The sequence below is a fragment of the Pelodiscus sinensis genome, chromosome 1 (genome assembly GCF_052426305.1).
Source record: "Pelodiscus sinensis isolate ZL-2025 chromosome 1, ASM5242630v1, whole genome shotgun sequence".
In the NCBI taxonomy this organism is placed as follows: Eukaryota; Metazoa; Chordata; order Testudines; family Trionychidae; genus Pelodiscus; species Pelodiscus sinensis.
In genome coordinates, this window is record NC_143052.1 from 320,841,745 (window position 1) to 320,858,046 (window position 16,302).

Sequence of the window (16,302 nt, forward strand, 5' to 3'; positions counted from 1 at the left end):
GTGCTTGGGCCAGGCATCCCTGAATCAGGGATGAATTTTGAATATTTAAAACAAAATACAGGACTATGTAGCACTTTAAAGACTAACCAGATGGTTTATTAGATGATGAGCTTTCGTGGGCCAGACCCACTTCCTCAGCTCATCATCTAATAAACCATCTGGTTAGTCTTTAAAGTGCTACATAGTCCTGTATTTTGTTTCAGCTACACCAGACTAACACGGCTACATTTCTGCCTCTGTTTTTAAATTCATCTGAGCACACCTTAGAGAGGAGAATCATGGCCTATATATTTAATTCAAGTTAATTTCCTTCTGAACAGATTTAAATACAGTACATGAAGTGGGGGCAAAATCCTGGCCATCTCCCATTTTATGCAAGTAATGCAGTTAACATAGGGGTTTCCATACATACCCATGAGTCCACAGATACCTGGATTCTCCAGTCATCACCAGCAAACTCCGTCGAGGCAGCATAACCGCCACTGTACGGCTATCCGGGTGCTTAAAATCCATCACAACCTAAAAACAAAGACAAAATCCTCCTTATGCAGCCCCATGTAAGGGCATGGCACTGAGCAGACAAAGTATGCCAGGTCAGATCTTCAGCCAGCATTAACTGGCCAACATCCATGAAACAACCCCTTCTTTCTCTGAGAAGTAAGGGCCTCCAGGTCTCCCCAAATCTCTTCATTACTGCTAACCTCAAGCATTTAAAAGTCTGAGACCTGGCCCAAAACTCATGAGAATTTTTTGGGGGTTAAAGACCAAAAACACTTTACAAATAAATTCTATACATCTGAGGTATTTTATGTCCTCTTCACTGCAGCATCTGAGCATCTCACAGTCTTTAATATATTTATCCTTATAACACCTATGTGAGGTAACGAAGCATCATTGTCCCAGAAGGGAAATGGAGGCAAAAAAACATTAAGTGACTTGCCAAAGGGACACAAAAAGTCTGTGGCAGAGTAGGGAATTGAATGCATGTCTCCCATGTCCACAGGTCTAGAAAATCATGAATAGTGTGGAAAAACAGAATCAGGAAATGTTTTTTATTTCTTCACTAACATTACACAAGATGGTCACCCAATGACAGGAGATTTAAAACAAAACAAATTATTTCTTCATGGTCAACCTGTGGAACTCTTTGCCGGGAGATGGTGGGTTTCAATACTAGCCATAACGGAGTCAGGGAGGTGGGGTCAGCTGCTTCCCACGAGTGGCTCAAGGTGGCACTCGCCAACTGGCAACTATTCCATGGGGAGGCCAGAGTGGCAGAGGCTGTGCTGCCGGCCAGCAGCTGCTCCCCAGAGCTGGAGAGCTTGCTGCTCCCCTGTGGTTATTTGTGAGTATTATTGCCACTGCTATCACACCTTTCCCTATCCATTTGATGAAAAACAAATCGCATTCCATGCATATCCCATTGTCCTGGCACAACCAAACCCTGCCCTTGTTTTAAGTTATGATAAAAGGAAACTGCATACTAAATTTGTGGTTATTTGCTAAGTTATTTGCCTTCCCAAAAACACTAGTTTTCCAGTGCCATAGTAGCCCCTAGAAAGAGGTAATGTGTATGAGGGGAAGGGCGAATGGGGTCGGTCCTTCCACAATTTGCTGCTTGGCTTGTACTGAGCATGCTCAGTAAACCTGCTGAAGCTGCTGTCCTCAGTCTGACCCCCATCACATCACGATATGCATAGGTCAGTCCCCGCCTCACCAAAATATAAAATGGTGGCATAAGAATCTTGAACTTGCTGCAATGAAAAAGGCTGGAGGCAGGGCAGAATGAAATTCCTGAAATGACACCCTGGGAAAGACAAGAGAAGGAAGATGATCTTGGCAGCTGTGTTTTGAGCTAACTGGATGGGGCATGGGAATTTTAGGGAGGAGAGGAGTAGGTCATCAGGGCATGAGAGCATGAAGACCTGGATGAGAAAGGTTTAGCTGCCAGCACAAAGAGCAAAAGCTGCATTTTAGGACTGGTCTACAAGCAAACTTGCACTGAAATCAGTTTTAATTCACTTCTTTGTTGTTACTGTTTTCATTGACAGGAGTAAAATCAACATTTCAGCCCATATGCAGGTGTGCACCAAACGAATAAAAAGGCATGAACTAAATTCATTCAGTTGTTTCAGTGCAAGTCTGTGTGTACTCCAGCCCTCAGAGAGCAGCAGAAACTAGACAAGGCAAAGGGTAGCACTCAGTTTTCAGGCCTGGGTAACCAGGAGGATGGCAATGTATAAGGGTGACAGAAGGAAAGGGGCAAGGTTTTGACAGAAGATTACCAGTTCTACTGGATCATGTTAAGAGTAAGATGATAGTCACCCAGGAGGAGGTGACAGAGAGATGGGCTGAGGTGACATTTGCTCTTGTTCAGAGTTCAAGTCATCAGGCCTTGTGAACACTATAGGGATGGGGCAGAATCTGCCTCCAAAGCCACACATAGGACAGAGAATTGCAGTGCAGCCCTGCTATAACGGAAATAGTAGCCACAGACTGGAATAGTGGCTTTGGTTCCTCAATGCCTCTCATATAAGGATACTGGGCTATGGGAAAAGCATAAAGTGTGGATCCAGTAGCCCCCTCTTCCTGTACTCTGTGTTCATCAGTTTATTTAGGCCTGGTACTAAGGCCCCTGTATGGCTGCTCTATTTCTGCTCACTCCCTTCTCTGTGAAGGGAAAAATATGGGACTAAAATAGCTTGGAAGCTTTGTGCAGGCTCTCCTCATCTGACTGAATTTCACCCTTATTGAAAAGCCAGAGCCCATTAAATGCGATTATCTGGCTCTGGAGCCACCTACACTGCTGCTCTGCATTTTAAATGTAGTAAGAGAGTCGCTGGGCTCTTGCTACATTTAAAAGGCAGAGGTGCAGCCATCAGCGCGAGCTGGGACTGCTTGGTCCTGGCTCATGGTGAGTCCAGCAGCACATCGGCCACAAACAGGGACTGGTACTGAACCAGCCCCTGTTCGCGGCAGCCAGGACTGGCCATGGAGCAGCCCGTTTATGGCTGCCTCAAACAGGGGCTGCTTGGTGGCAACAGCCCCTGTCCGCAGGGGGCCCAGCGGTGTCCTCCCTCCACCCCATCGCTGATAGAGGCCCCTGTCTGAGGGGGGCCCAGCAGCATCCCTTATCCCCTCCCCCCCACTGATAGAGGCGGTCAGGGGAGAGGGGGAGGGCAAGTGGCATCCCCAGAGATAGTGCTAGGGAGAACCGGCTTTTAAGCCGGCTCCCCTTAGCACCGGCTCCTATCCCCACCCTTGCTGCCTCTGAGGCAGCAAGTGGAGGGAGCCGCAGAGAGTACGGGGGGGACCCCCGAGGGCTCTTGTACATTTCAAAAGCAGAAGCACTGGCATTAGGAACTAGTGCCAGTGGGGACTGAAGTAGTCCCCATTTGTGCTATTTCCCCGTTATTCCTCTACTTCCCCTGCCCCACACAGAGACGGTTCCCCCCAGCACTGGCTCCTGCTCCTCCCCACCTTGCTGCCTCTCTCTGATAGAGGCAGCATGGGGAGGGGGATGCGACTAGTCGAGTGGGTACTCAACTATCGGAAAAGCATTTGCTTATAAGATAGTCGACTAGTTGCTAACATCCCTAGTGCCCATTCCAGAATAGACTCATCTGTCACATTTCAGGAATCACTGATAAAGGATTAATTTACTTGGCAAGAAACAATTGTAGTAAATTGTACATACCGACAGTAAGGGTAGGAGTTGTCTCTGGGTGAGAACCAGGGACCAAAAGTCAAGATGCTGGCTTCTTTGGGGGCACTGGGAATATTACTTAATCTCTCTAGGTCTGATCCTTATGGTCACAGCACTGTAAAATGGCCTTAGGATAAATGGGAATCTGGTCCGCTGTACCTCAGTTTACTCACCTGTACAACAGGTAGGATATTCATTTACTCCAAAAGCACATTGGGAGGCACAGTCAGTTACTGTTTGTGAAAACAGAGAGCCTCAGAGGAAAACCCCTCTAAATGTTTATTTATTAACAAGAAAATTGTTGCACCTAGAGCAAACAAAAATTTGACTTTATTGTCTCAGCAACAAATCTGAAGGTTAGACAGAGTCAAAATTTAGGAACACACACTGAACATCTGAGGGGTGTCACTGCAATTTCTATGTTAATGCTTCTTTTTTCCTCCAAGAATCATCATACCTTGAATACTTAAAAACCTAAATAGAATTTTTGCCACTCTTAGACTATAATACAGTAAAGAACATTTAACCCTGCAGAGTTTTTGAAGACCGCTCTTCTCATCTCTGAAAGAACTATTGCTGACTGAAGTAGATAAAACATTCTCACACTGCAATGTGCGTCTTTATCCTATCAGAACATTCAATTGTTACAGTCAAACACACAAAAAGGAAAGATTAAGTCATTTGGTCCTCTTTTTAATTCACTAAGGACTCACAATCAATAAAGCTATTCTGCCACCACTGAATCAATCTGCTTCATGACAGCTCTGCTACACAGGAGCTATTTCCAATTACTATTTTTGTTTTTTACCCATTTTCTTTATTCTCTGCGGTGGCAAAATCAATAAAGATCAAATTTCCAGCTAGCCCACAGTGCATCACTGGGAATGACAGCTGATAATAAAAATGCTGGATACTTTGATCTTATACAACCTTTACAATCTTTCTTTGTATCTGTGGAAAAAAATACATGTCTCCACACACACACACAAAACCTGAAACAGACGTAAAGGAGCTAATAATACTCCCTTATAGAGGTAAATACTACGTCATGATGGTGGGTTATGTAAGGGATAATGTTCATGAAGATGGAGTATATGAATCAGTAAACTGCTTTTAAAGATGGCTAAACATCAAAACAAAGTAGACGCCTACATCCTGAATACTGTTCCTATTACATAAAATATAGCAAAATGCAAAGAAAAGAGAGGGAGAGAGAAAATAGGAAGAAATGTTTTTTCTTCACTCCTGAGAGTATGAGAATTCTGTGCAGCTTGCAGCTCTGACATCATATTTCAACGGTGAGGTGGACTGAAGTGAATAATTGTTCAGGATTGTAGAAAATGAGTAGTTGTCCAAAGAGATAAGGAATGATGCACCTGGACATATGTAATACCAGTAAGGATTTCATTCTTGTCTGTGAAGGGATAACTACCCGTTTTTGTCGGGGATTTGACTCTGGTATAGTTTATATTTGATATTAATCTTAATAGTAAGCATGGTTTAGAGGCTAAAACACTGGGCTGAGGGTCAGAAAAAAAGATGATTATTCCAGGCTCAGTCACTGATTGCTGAGTGACACAGGGTAAGCCATATAGTCTCTCTATGCCTGTTTCTCAAAATGTAAAATAAAACCTGCTTCAGAAAGCTGCTGTGAAACTAAATAACCCAATCCTGCAAAGAAGTCTGACTGAGCAGATCCCTTGTGCCCACACATTGCAGTGAAACAGAGGAGTTCCAGGTGAGTGCTGGAGTCTGTTTTCACCAAGTCACTTGAAAGACTGATGCCTAAAATATTACCGTTGGTACTGTGCTTTGCGATTAAATGCAAAGAGAACACTAAATGTCAGCTTCCACAAATTCTCAGTGCCAGAATTCTGACCAGCACTAAAATATGGGGTGGGTCAGGTGTCATTTAACTCATTTAAATTATATGAGATCAAGAAAAACATGTTATCTAATCTATCCAGGTATTTATGCTGCACACAAAATCTGAACATGCTCTGGAATATGAAACTATGATGAAACTGATATGTTTCATCACTTCTCGCTCTCAAAATCTCAGTACACAAAAAAAATCAAGCTAACGCACACCAAAAAAATCAAGCTTGTCTGTTTTATGCCAAAACACATTAACAACAACTAACTACTTAGGTGCATAGATACTATGTTGATGGGAGTCAGATAAGTACTTAATAGATTTTCTTTCACTAAAAAGTGTGTTCAGTTTTCTATTAAAATCATCTAGAAAATGCTTTTGATACTTGGTTTCATATCAATGTCTCCATGTGCTGCTTAAACCACCTCCCTCTTTTTAAGTGTAGTCCATTACACTGATTTTTAAAGCAATAATTATCTCAAAGATATTACTGGCATCATTTCATTCCTTTCAGGACCTTACACAACTACTATTTTCTTGATAACCATTCAGAAAGGCAGCATAATTAATTATTAGAGCAGGATACTATGATCAAGAGACCTGGACTCTGACCCTAGCAACTGACTCTTTGAACCAGATTCTCTGTCTGCTCTGCTCCCTTTGCAAGATTCAGGTGATGCAAAGGGAAGGGAAGGCAATTGCAACTTCCTATGGGAGAGTCTCCTTGAATGCTCCCCTTGTGCACAACTAGAAGATGGCTTCTTGTGAGCAGTTACTAGCTACAGCAGCTGGGACTGGTGCAGGAGTGACCAGAAAATCAGGCAGCTGCTACTGTCTCCCTCACAGCCTCCACTCTGTTGCGCCCCAGAGTATCTGACTGCAGCAGTGAATACTGGCCACTGACTTGGGGCTAGTCACTTTATTTCACAGGGCCTCAGTATCCCTCATCTGCAATAGGAGGATAAACACTCCTTTTGTTCAGCGGCATATTGCATGACTGAACTTGCTCAGATTGGTAATGCCCTTTGAGATGTTTGGCTGGAAGGTGATGTAGAAGTTCAGAGCATTAGTGTTCCTAATCTCTAAAAATCACACTTCCACCACATGGTCTGCCACTGCAACAACCCAGCTTTCTGTTCTCTCCCCTTTGTATGGGGTTTTCTTCCCCTTTACTAACCATTCATCCTCTCCACTCTTCCACATCATCAGTAGGCCACTTAAAAAATGCAAACCAACCAACTACAAGTCACCTCTGCCATGTTACAGACTATTTCTGCTTCTAAGTCTCTTATTTCTTCCACATGCTAAAATGTAATTCATCAGGCCCTAGTGCTTCCCCAGCTTCCCAGTTACGTTAAGTGGCACCGTGTATGAAACCTCAACGTATCTGATGTTAGACTTTTGCATGAGAGAAGCCCAGTTCCTGTAGTGGAATAGAAATTAATCATTTATTTGGTTGGTTCTGTCCTCTGCCACAGTTATAACCTAATCCCCTCTGGGAAGTGTGATCCAGCCTCAGAATGTGACCTTCATTCATTCAGTTCCTTCTGTGATTGCTGAAACAAAGACATAGCCAGGTTTCTAGCAGTATCTAGCTAATTACATTTCACTAGCTTCCCACTCTCGGCCTTTAATAAATGGCCTCTCCATCTCTGGGCTCAGCCCCTTGCTTGCTTCATGCTGAAAGATTTTAGGGTATGTCTAGACTACATGCTTCTGCCGACAGAGGCATGTAAATTAGACATACCGACATAGTGAATGAAGCGGGGATTTAAATATCCCCCGCTTCATTAAAATAAAAATGGCCACTGCGTTGTGCCGGCTCAGCTGATTGTCAGCACAACGTGGCAGTCAAGACGCGGATCGGTCGACAGGGAAAGCCATTGTCAACCGATCCCTTATGCCTCGTGAAATGAGGTTTACAGGATCGGTTGACAACCGGGAAATAAACAGGAAGAACTTGAAGTTCTAATAAAAAAACAAATCTATGACATACCCGTAGTTGGTATCACAAAGACCTGGTAGGATAATACACATGATTGGAAAATTGGTATAGAATGGTATAGCATGCTCAGGAAGGATAGGCAGGGAAAAAAGGGAGGAGGTGTTGCCCTGTATATTAAAAATGTGTACACTAGGACTGAGGTTGAGAGGGACATAGGAGACAGACTTGTTGAGGTCTCTGAGTTGGTTTTTTTTACCCCTTTTAACCTAAGGGTGATATCATGGCTAGGGGTCTACTACAGACCACCTATCATCCAGGCAAAAGAGACTTTTTTAAAACAACTAACAAATTATCCAAAGCACAGGATTTGGTAGTGATGGGGGATTTCAACTATCTGAACATCTGTTGAGAAACTAACACAGCAGGGCACAGATTATCCGACAACTTTGGACTATATTGGAGACAATTTTTTTTTATTTCAGAAGGTTGAGAATGCTACTGGGGGGAAGCTATTCTAGATTTGGTTGAAAATTTGAAAGTGGAAGGCAACTTGGGTGAAAGTGATCATGAAATCATAGAGTTCATGATTCTAAGGAATGGTAGAAGGGAGAACAGCAAAATAGAAATAATGGATTTCAGGAAGGCAGATTTTAGTAAGCTCAACATTCTACAAATATATTAGAAGCAAGAAGATGACCAAAGACATGTACAAAGAGTACTGCAGAAAGGGATCTAGGGGTCATAGTGGACCACAAGCTAAAAATGAGTCAACAGCGTGACACTGTTGCAAAAAAAGCTAATACGATTCCGGAATGTATTAATAGGAGTGTTGTGAGCAAGACACGAGAAGTCATTCCGCTCTACTCTGCATTGATTAGGCCTTAGTTGGAGTATTGTGTCCAGTTCTGGGCACCACATTTCAAGAAAGATGTGGAGAAATTGGAGAAGATCCAGAGAAGAGCAACAAAAATGATTAAATTCTAGAAAACACAACCTATGAGAAAAGACTGAAAAAATTGGGCTTGTTTAGTTTAGAAAAGAAAAGACTGAGAGGGGACATGATAGCAGTTTTCAAGTATCTAAAAGGGTGTTACAAGGAGGAGGGAGAAAAATTGTTCTCCTTGGCCTCTGAGGATAGGACAAGCAGCAATGGGTTTAAACTACAACAAAGGAGGTTTAGGTTGGACAGTAAACTGCACAGCACTCAGTGTCCATACCTCAGCCAGCCAAAAGGCTAAACTGGCCCAGCCTGGGTCTGAACCTGTGGGTTGTAAAGCAATTGACACTTCTCTCATTGACACTACCTTGTAATGATCCCTCAAGGGTGGTTTCAAAAGGTATTTCTTACCAGAGTCACACACACATAGACCCCATCCTTACCCTCACATGTCCCTTACTGGAGATGGAGACATGATGCTATGCCACCTAAGGCAACAGGAATTACCAAGCAGATGGGTAGGGCAGCCTTACGTCCTCTTTGTGCTGCAGCATTGGGTAGAGGATACATATCAGGGGCCCAGAAACTGGCCTTATATATACAAAATCATTTAAGCTACACAAACATAAAGTCATTCCTTAGCAACCAAAATCATACTCCCTACAGAGACCATAAAAACAATGAAAGCCATCTTCTTGGCCAATACTGTCTCTCACAGCAGTGAAGTATAATTCAAACACAGCATGACTTTCTTTGAAATAGATTTCTTTAAACTCATTTGTGGAGATTGCTTTATCCACTTCACTCTAACTGCATTCTTCTCCACTTCTTGAAAAATACCACAGACACATAAAAAGTTGTGAAATGTAACATTTTAAATAGCTTTAAAAAATCTGTAACAGGTAGGTAGCTGGTATGCTGAGACCACTTCATATTATGTTGACTTGTGTCTCATTGCTTCCTTGAACTATTCTCATCAGTCTGTTTATATCCCTGTATTTTCTTCTGCCTTATATTTTACTGTATCCACTAGTTGTCAATACTGTTACCATTGCAAGCACTATGCCTTTATTATAATGTTTGCACAATGCCTAGCAAAATGGGGCCCTGACCGGTAGGTTATATCATAATACAAACAATAAAAAAATCATCCTATATTCCATGGGTGAAATCTTAGCCTCCAATGAAGTCTTTCCTCTGATTTTATCCTATCTAGAAATCAAAATAGAAAGAATAGCTTATCGTTGAAGAGTTAATTTATATGAATTCAAAGAGATCTGAATCCCATTTCTAGACACACTCAGATAAAAAAAAGTTAAGACAGTTCAAGGAATTGCAGACCTCTATTTCATCAAGCCCCCCACTTTCCTCCACTCCTTATTCATAGTATCTTCTATGTTATTACTGTAATCAACACTCTAATGTGTTTTGTCTATGTAGTATTTGTCTGGTCTCACAACTTTAATGAGCTGTGAAATTGCATGATTCTATTGGAAATCTTGGGAAGCATTTGGAAATACATACAAGCTATGTATCATTTACCTTTTTGTACTTTTCACTGTCTGTTTCTTTATGACACTTAAGAAAAATCACCAAACAAATCAAAATAAAAGAGACGGTTACCTATAACAAAGACACTCATAACAGATTATAAAACCATGTTCATCTCCAAAAGAATCAATGTTCTCCACAGAGCTCTCCTGATATACACACTCCAAAATCCCCATTCTGTCAAGGAAAGACTGGATGAATGGATAAGTCATATGCATATCAGCACAAATGGCTGATGTACCAAAAAAAGGGGGGGGGGGCAGGGAAGGGAGGAGTTGCAAGCATCAGGAAACTCTTCCCACTGCTGGGGTATGACCAGATTTTCAGAGTAAAATCTGTGGTGAAGAAGAAAATGAGGAGTGGATATCTTGGAAGGGTCCCTGGTAGTGGTGGCCAAGATAGAATTGTGGAAAGTGAACAAGGAACAGCAAAGGAAGGGTGCTCATTCTTCCCTTCCCTGTCAGATACTCTCTCACACTCACAATGAACTCTGGCTCCTTCCAACAGCTCTTCCCTTATCAAAAACAAAACAAAAAACAAAAACAGACCTCTGGTCAAATCCCCCACATGCTGGAGCAATGGCCTTCCCTAGGCTCACCAACCTGGCTTGTTGCTTAGAATCCACACCTAACTTCCCACACCAACCCCTTGATTCAGAACCCCTTCCCATCCAGTTACTCTGAACATGGGTTTAATAACCCCAGCTGGAGTGCACTTCAAAACGAAACTGGCATATAACTTAACAGAAACAGATGAGTCAGAGCTTCATCAAAGTCAACGGAGCTCTGATATTTTAATCCAGCTGAATATATGCCCCTAAAAGTCTAAACACTACTGAAACAGACTCCGATTACGAAAATGGATGCAGCAGATACTGCAGCATGGAGACTGCTCAGCTTTGAAGAGACAGTGCAAAAGCAGATTGATTTTGACCTCCATTTGCTACAAATGTGTTGCGATAATTTAAATCTAGGAGACAATATGCCATTCTATGATCTTAATAAATTAAGCTTGTTTCTTTTCTTAAAGACTAATTGTGACTGGGTTTTTATTTTATCGTATGGTGGCTTCATTTGTATGCGTGAACTTTTAAATGAAATTCGCCACCGTTCTAAAATAGACTTCTATAACAATAGAGAATAACATCACTGACAAGATGAAATTAGCTTTTTTTATTGAATTCCAGAACTGAAATATTACTGAAATTCAACAGCTAAAGATAATGACTTTCTAATGCTCTAGAGTTCAGCTTGTTCACTGTTAATTTGTGGCAGGCAACAGGGGTTTCATTTCATGCACTGTGTACTGATCTTCCAAAAATAGCACAGAGAATAAAAATAACTTCTAATGATAAGGCTCTTACAGAAATTAAGATTTCTTTTTAAAAAATCCCCCTTCAGGTACATGTCCACCAACAAATAACAAAAATGATATTTCTAAGATCAGATGTAGCACTGTCACATTCTGAGAAAGGTTCTGGATTCTAGGGCTGAAGAGAGAAAAGCAAATGCATAGCTGTATACAATATATTGTAGCTTAAACTGCAAGCTATATGAGTTTTGATTCATTACCACAACTTTTATGGGATCACAACCAGGATTTCATATTTTCCCTAAAACAAGCAATCCCATTACTAAAAATAATCAGATTTCATAATGATAAGCCCCAGGGGGAGGGGAGAGAGGGGAAGAGTGGATTTACATTAATTTATTTGTAAATTATGCAGTTATGCTATTTCTATCTCTTTTGAAACAAACACAAACAGGATACAATCCATCTTCCAGATAAGCCAGTGGAAAAGCTCCATGATACTTGATCTTCCTCTGCAGGTATCAAACATTTTAGGGTATCTATCTATAGTCTTACTCCCCATTATATGGCAGACAATTACATTCTCTAAGACAAACTATGGTATAACAAGCCACTTTAGGAAGTTGGGTTGATTCCACTGGAAAATTCCATCTATGCATTACATTAAACCTGAACAGCCAGACAGCTGCAAAGGAAATGAACGGATGCTGCCTCAGCATGCAAAATAGGAAAGATCAGAGTGACACTACAGAAACAGCAAATAAGTTTGAAGACAATGAACAGAGCATTGTTGATTCTTGCCAACTCAATATCAAGTTGATAAAGCAATTTTGTGGAAGTTTCGCTGGTTTGGTAAGAAGCTGGAATTGTTTCTCAGAAGACCAGAAAATCCTTGGCAGATTTCCAGTGCTGACTTTTTCTTAGTAAGTTAGATTTTTGGTGTAGTTGCTGACCTATGTCACTGGTATTTTTCAAAATGCCTTGAACCTTTGCACTCAATAGCAGAGGAGATCTTTTTTAGCCTAGTATCTTTCTAAAGTGTTAGGCTGGGATTGGTAAAGCAGCTCAGTGGAGCTGCAGTTAACAACAGTAAGGCTTCCTCCACCCTTATTCACCTCTGGATGCAGAGAGTAGAGTGGGGGTACTTACTTGACAATCTCCCCAACAAACAAGTGGAATAGGAGAGGAACAAGTCCTGGCTCAGTTCCAACTTACATACAGATTCAACTTAAGAACAAACCTACAGTCCCTATCTTGTATGTAACCCGGGGACTGCCTGTACTATTCTCTGGGTTCCCTCAAACAAGAAAGATTCCTCCTTGTACGCCTATAACTGATGAGTATATAGATGAGAAATTAGGCCAATTCTGGCGAGGAACTCTCTGGCAGAGGGTGCACCTGAGGTCTCTATCTCCGTCGGCGCCAACGCCAGCTGCACCGATGCAGGCCCAGGCACATTCCTTATGTCGGGCTCTCTGATCTTCTTCACGAAGATGTCACTTGATCTCAAAGCGTCGGGCACCGTTCTTGATGGTGGTCCTCCAGGTTACCCTATCCTTCACCTGCCTCTCCCAGGTGTCAGCATCAATGCTGCACTTTACCAAGCTGTTCTTAAGGACTTCCCTGTAGCGCTTCCTCTACCCTCCATGAGACCTCGCTCTGGTCCTCAGCTGGGCATAGAAAATCTGTTTAGGCAAACATGTGTCAGGCATCCTGACCACGTGACCAGACCAGCATAGCTGCCAATAGGCAATAATTGCCTCAGTGCTGTGGGAATCAGCCTCTGCGAAGACACTAACATTGGTCTGTCTGTCCTGCCATGTGAATTTCTCCAGATCTTTAACATGTTGTCTATAGGGAGTCTAAGCTTCAGCTCCATATAACAACGTTGGGATGACTATGGTATTGTAGGTATCAATCTTGGTCTGCATCTTGATGTCATCGAAAACTAAACTCCGTAAATATCCACAAGCTGCACTGGTGCTGGAGATTTGGTGGCGGATTTCATCATCGAGGTCAGCATTGCTGGACAGATAGCTTCTGAGATAGGGGAAAGCTGTTGACATTCTCCAGCACCTGGTTGTCCACTGTGATGATTGGTATGAATAACGATATGGTGGGTGCTGGCTGAAAGAGAATCTTGCACTAAAGTGTACTAACATTGTATTTGAAGTTATAAGGTTTTACTATATAACATTGCTGTAACAGTAGGTTAGAAAAGCAGGGCCAAGCCAGTTTTCAGAGACAAAGACACACAAGCACCACAGCTATGTAATGGACTGTCACCTGCTTTAGCAGCTATTCCATGGCCAGGAAGGCGAGAACAAAAAATGTATACAGGTTGGCCCTCTCTGGTCCAGCACCCATGGGACCTGACCAGTCCTGAATGAGGGAATTTACCAGACCAAGAGAAGTTCCTTACTACCAGATCCCCAGCCCACATCCCCTACTCACTGCTGACCCCAGCCGCCACCCCTGCTCTCACAGTCCTGGCTCTGGCCCCGCTGCAGGGGCTGCCAAGTCCCCTGTATCCCCAGCCCTGCTGCCATGCCCCTGGGCCCGCTATCGTGCTACTGTGGCTCTGGCTACGCTACTGGGGCTACTACCCCAGTCCTAACCCCATTGGGCTCCCAGCCACGAGCCCGAGCCCTCTTGCCACTGGGGCTCCCAGCCAAAAAACTCTTGTCCAGAAACTTTCGTGGGTCTGCTGGACCACTGATGTTGCCAGACCAGTGAGACCAGGTTTTGGGAGGGCCAACCTGTATTTAATCTTTAATCCATAAGAGTCTGTTTATAATATATGAATGGAGATGCCTATCTCCATAGAGTCCAGTCTCCTGCCTTCACAGCAGGACCAAGTACCATCCCTAACAAATTTTTGCCCCAGATCCCTAAATGGCCTCCTCAAGGATTAAACTCACAACGCTGGGTTTAGCAGGCCAGTGCTCAAACCACTGAGCTATCTCTGTTTGTCACCATAACACAGCATAAATGTTTTTAGCACAAGGAATTGCATTAGAAAGAGAGGAGAACAGGGCTTGACCTCAGTCACTTCCTTCATTTCTGCTCATGACATCAATGATTCTTAAGGACCTGAACAGGTGAGCTGGAGGAAAGCAGAGGATTTCAACGCTTATGCTGAGAAAAAACTTTTTGCTTATAAAGTTTACTTATCTTATTAAATTAGGCATTTAACTTGTGGTTTATCTTATTTTCTTTGTAGCCAATTCTGACCTTTATGCCTCATTACTTGTCTCTATATATAAAAAAGTTTTTCCTGGAGGGTGACAGAATAACATCATCATGCTCTCATGCCCTAGTAGTCACTTAAAACCTTTTGTTTCCTTCTGTAGTTAATATACTTGTTGCACTCTTTTAGCTAACCAAGGCATGCTATCCTCACTACAAGCTCAAGGGAGTCCATACAATGGTTTGATGAGGTGACTTTTCACACGGAGAAGACAGACTCTTCTGTTTCAAGCACAATTGCTTGGATTAACCCACAGATCTTATTCAAGATTAAACTGCAGTGATTAAAATATTAAGTCTGATATTTTTAAAGGGATATGCAAAGGCTCTAACAAACTGTCTAAAGAAATGTTTGCTTTCATTTAACAATTTCACTTAGTGCAATTATGCTGTTAGTGTCAAGAGGGAATAACTTTGCTGAAACTCTCCTAATTAACATAAGAACAGTTAATCAATCACGTAAGACAGTATGCCTGTTGTGAAAGACAAATAAAAGAAAGAAAAAGGAAAGCCAACACTACACTGAGCAGGTGTCTAAAGAAGATAAGCAAAATACTACTGGGACAGCATGACTTATGTGAAGTTAAATAGTGTCTGTCTAACTTTGTTTGATTTCTTAAGAAAGAGTTAACAAGACAGCAGATAAATGAGAACCACTAGATATAATCTGGAATTTCAAAAGGCTTCTGATAAAATCCCTCTCCAGAGGCTGTTAAGAAAACCGGTTTTACTACAGGGTGAGAGGTAAAGTCCTCCTGATTTCTATGTTTTAACCCTTATGGATTAGAAACAGATTAAAAGATAGGAAACAAAGTGCAGAAATAAATAGCCTATTCTCAGCACAGAAAGAAGTGAATAGTGGGATGCCCCATAGGATTCAGAATTGCTCATGAATACCTTTAAGCATTCTCTGGCCTATCTTTTTCTGGTGTTCCCTGCTTCCAAGATGCTTAACAGAGCTACACACTATCCTTTTAGTTTAAGTACAGGCAGTCCCCGAGTTACGCGGATCCGACTTACGTCGGATCCGCAGTTACGAACGGGCGTTCCTCTCCCTGGTCTCCAGCAGACCAGGGAGAGGAAGCAAAGCGGCGGAACACGTGGGCAGCGGACAGGGCTGTCCGCTGCCCACGCGCTCCGAGGCTTGGCTCTGCTTTGCTCCCCGTCCCCCCTGGTCTGCAGACCAGGGGGACGGGGGGGGAGGGAGGCAAGGCAGAGCCAAACCGCGGAGCGCCCGGCCAGCTGACAGCCCAGATGCGTCTGGGCTGTCAGCTGATCGCGCGCTCCGCGGCTTGGCTCTGCTTGGCTCTGCTTTGCCCCCCCCCCCATCCCCCTGGTCTGCAGACCAGGAGGACGGGGGGGGGGGGCAAAGCAGAGCCAAGCAGAGCCAAGCCGGGGAGCGCGCGGTCAGCTGACAGCGCGCTCCGCGGCTTGGCTCTGCTTTGCCCCCCCCTCCCCCTGGTCTGCAGACCAGGGGGACGGGGGGGGGGGCAAAGCAGAGCCAAGCCGCGGAGCGCGCGGTCAGCTGACAGCTGTCAGCTGGCCGCATCCTCCGCGGCTTGGCTCTGCTTTGCCCCCCCCCCATCCCCTGGTCTGCAGACCAGGGGGACGGGAGGCAAAGCAGAGGAAAGCCGGAGCACGCAGGCAGCGGACAGCCCAGACGCGTCTGGGCTGTCCGCTGCCCGCGTGTTCCGCGGCTTTGCTCCCCGTTCCCCTGGTCTGCAGAC

General features: G+C 43.4%; 1 protein-coding gene across 8 annotated transcripts in view; it reads right to left on the reverse strand.

Annotated features, from left to right (window-relative positions):
* The window catches only part of ALKBH8 (alkB homolog 8, tRNA methyltransferase), an 81,217-nt gene that overhangs the window by 37,562 nt on the left and 27,353 nt on the right, over window positions 1-16,302 (reverse strand). For 7 of the 8 annotated variants that reach the window (XM_089775686.1, XM_089775689.1, XM_089775690.1 and 4 more), the window contains one exon: window positions 413-519. In XM_089775686.1, coding sequence (XP_089631812.1) covers window positions 413-519 — 107 coding nt within the window. The remainder of the gene's footprint in view (window positions 1-412; window positions 520-16,302) is intronic. The other variant, XM_089775685.1, reaches the window with a different exon arrangement.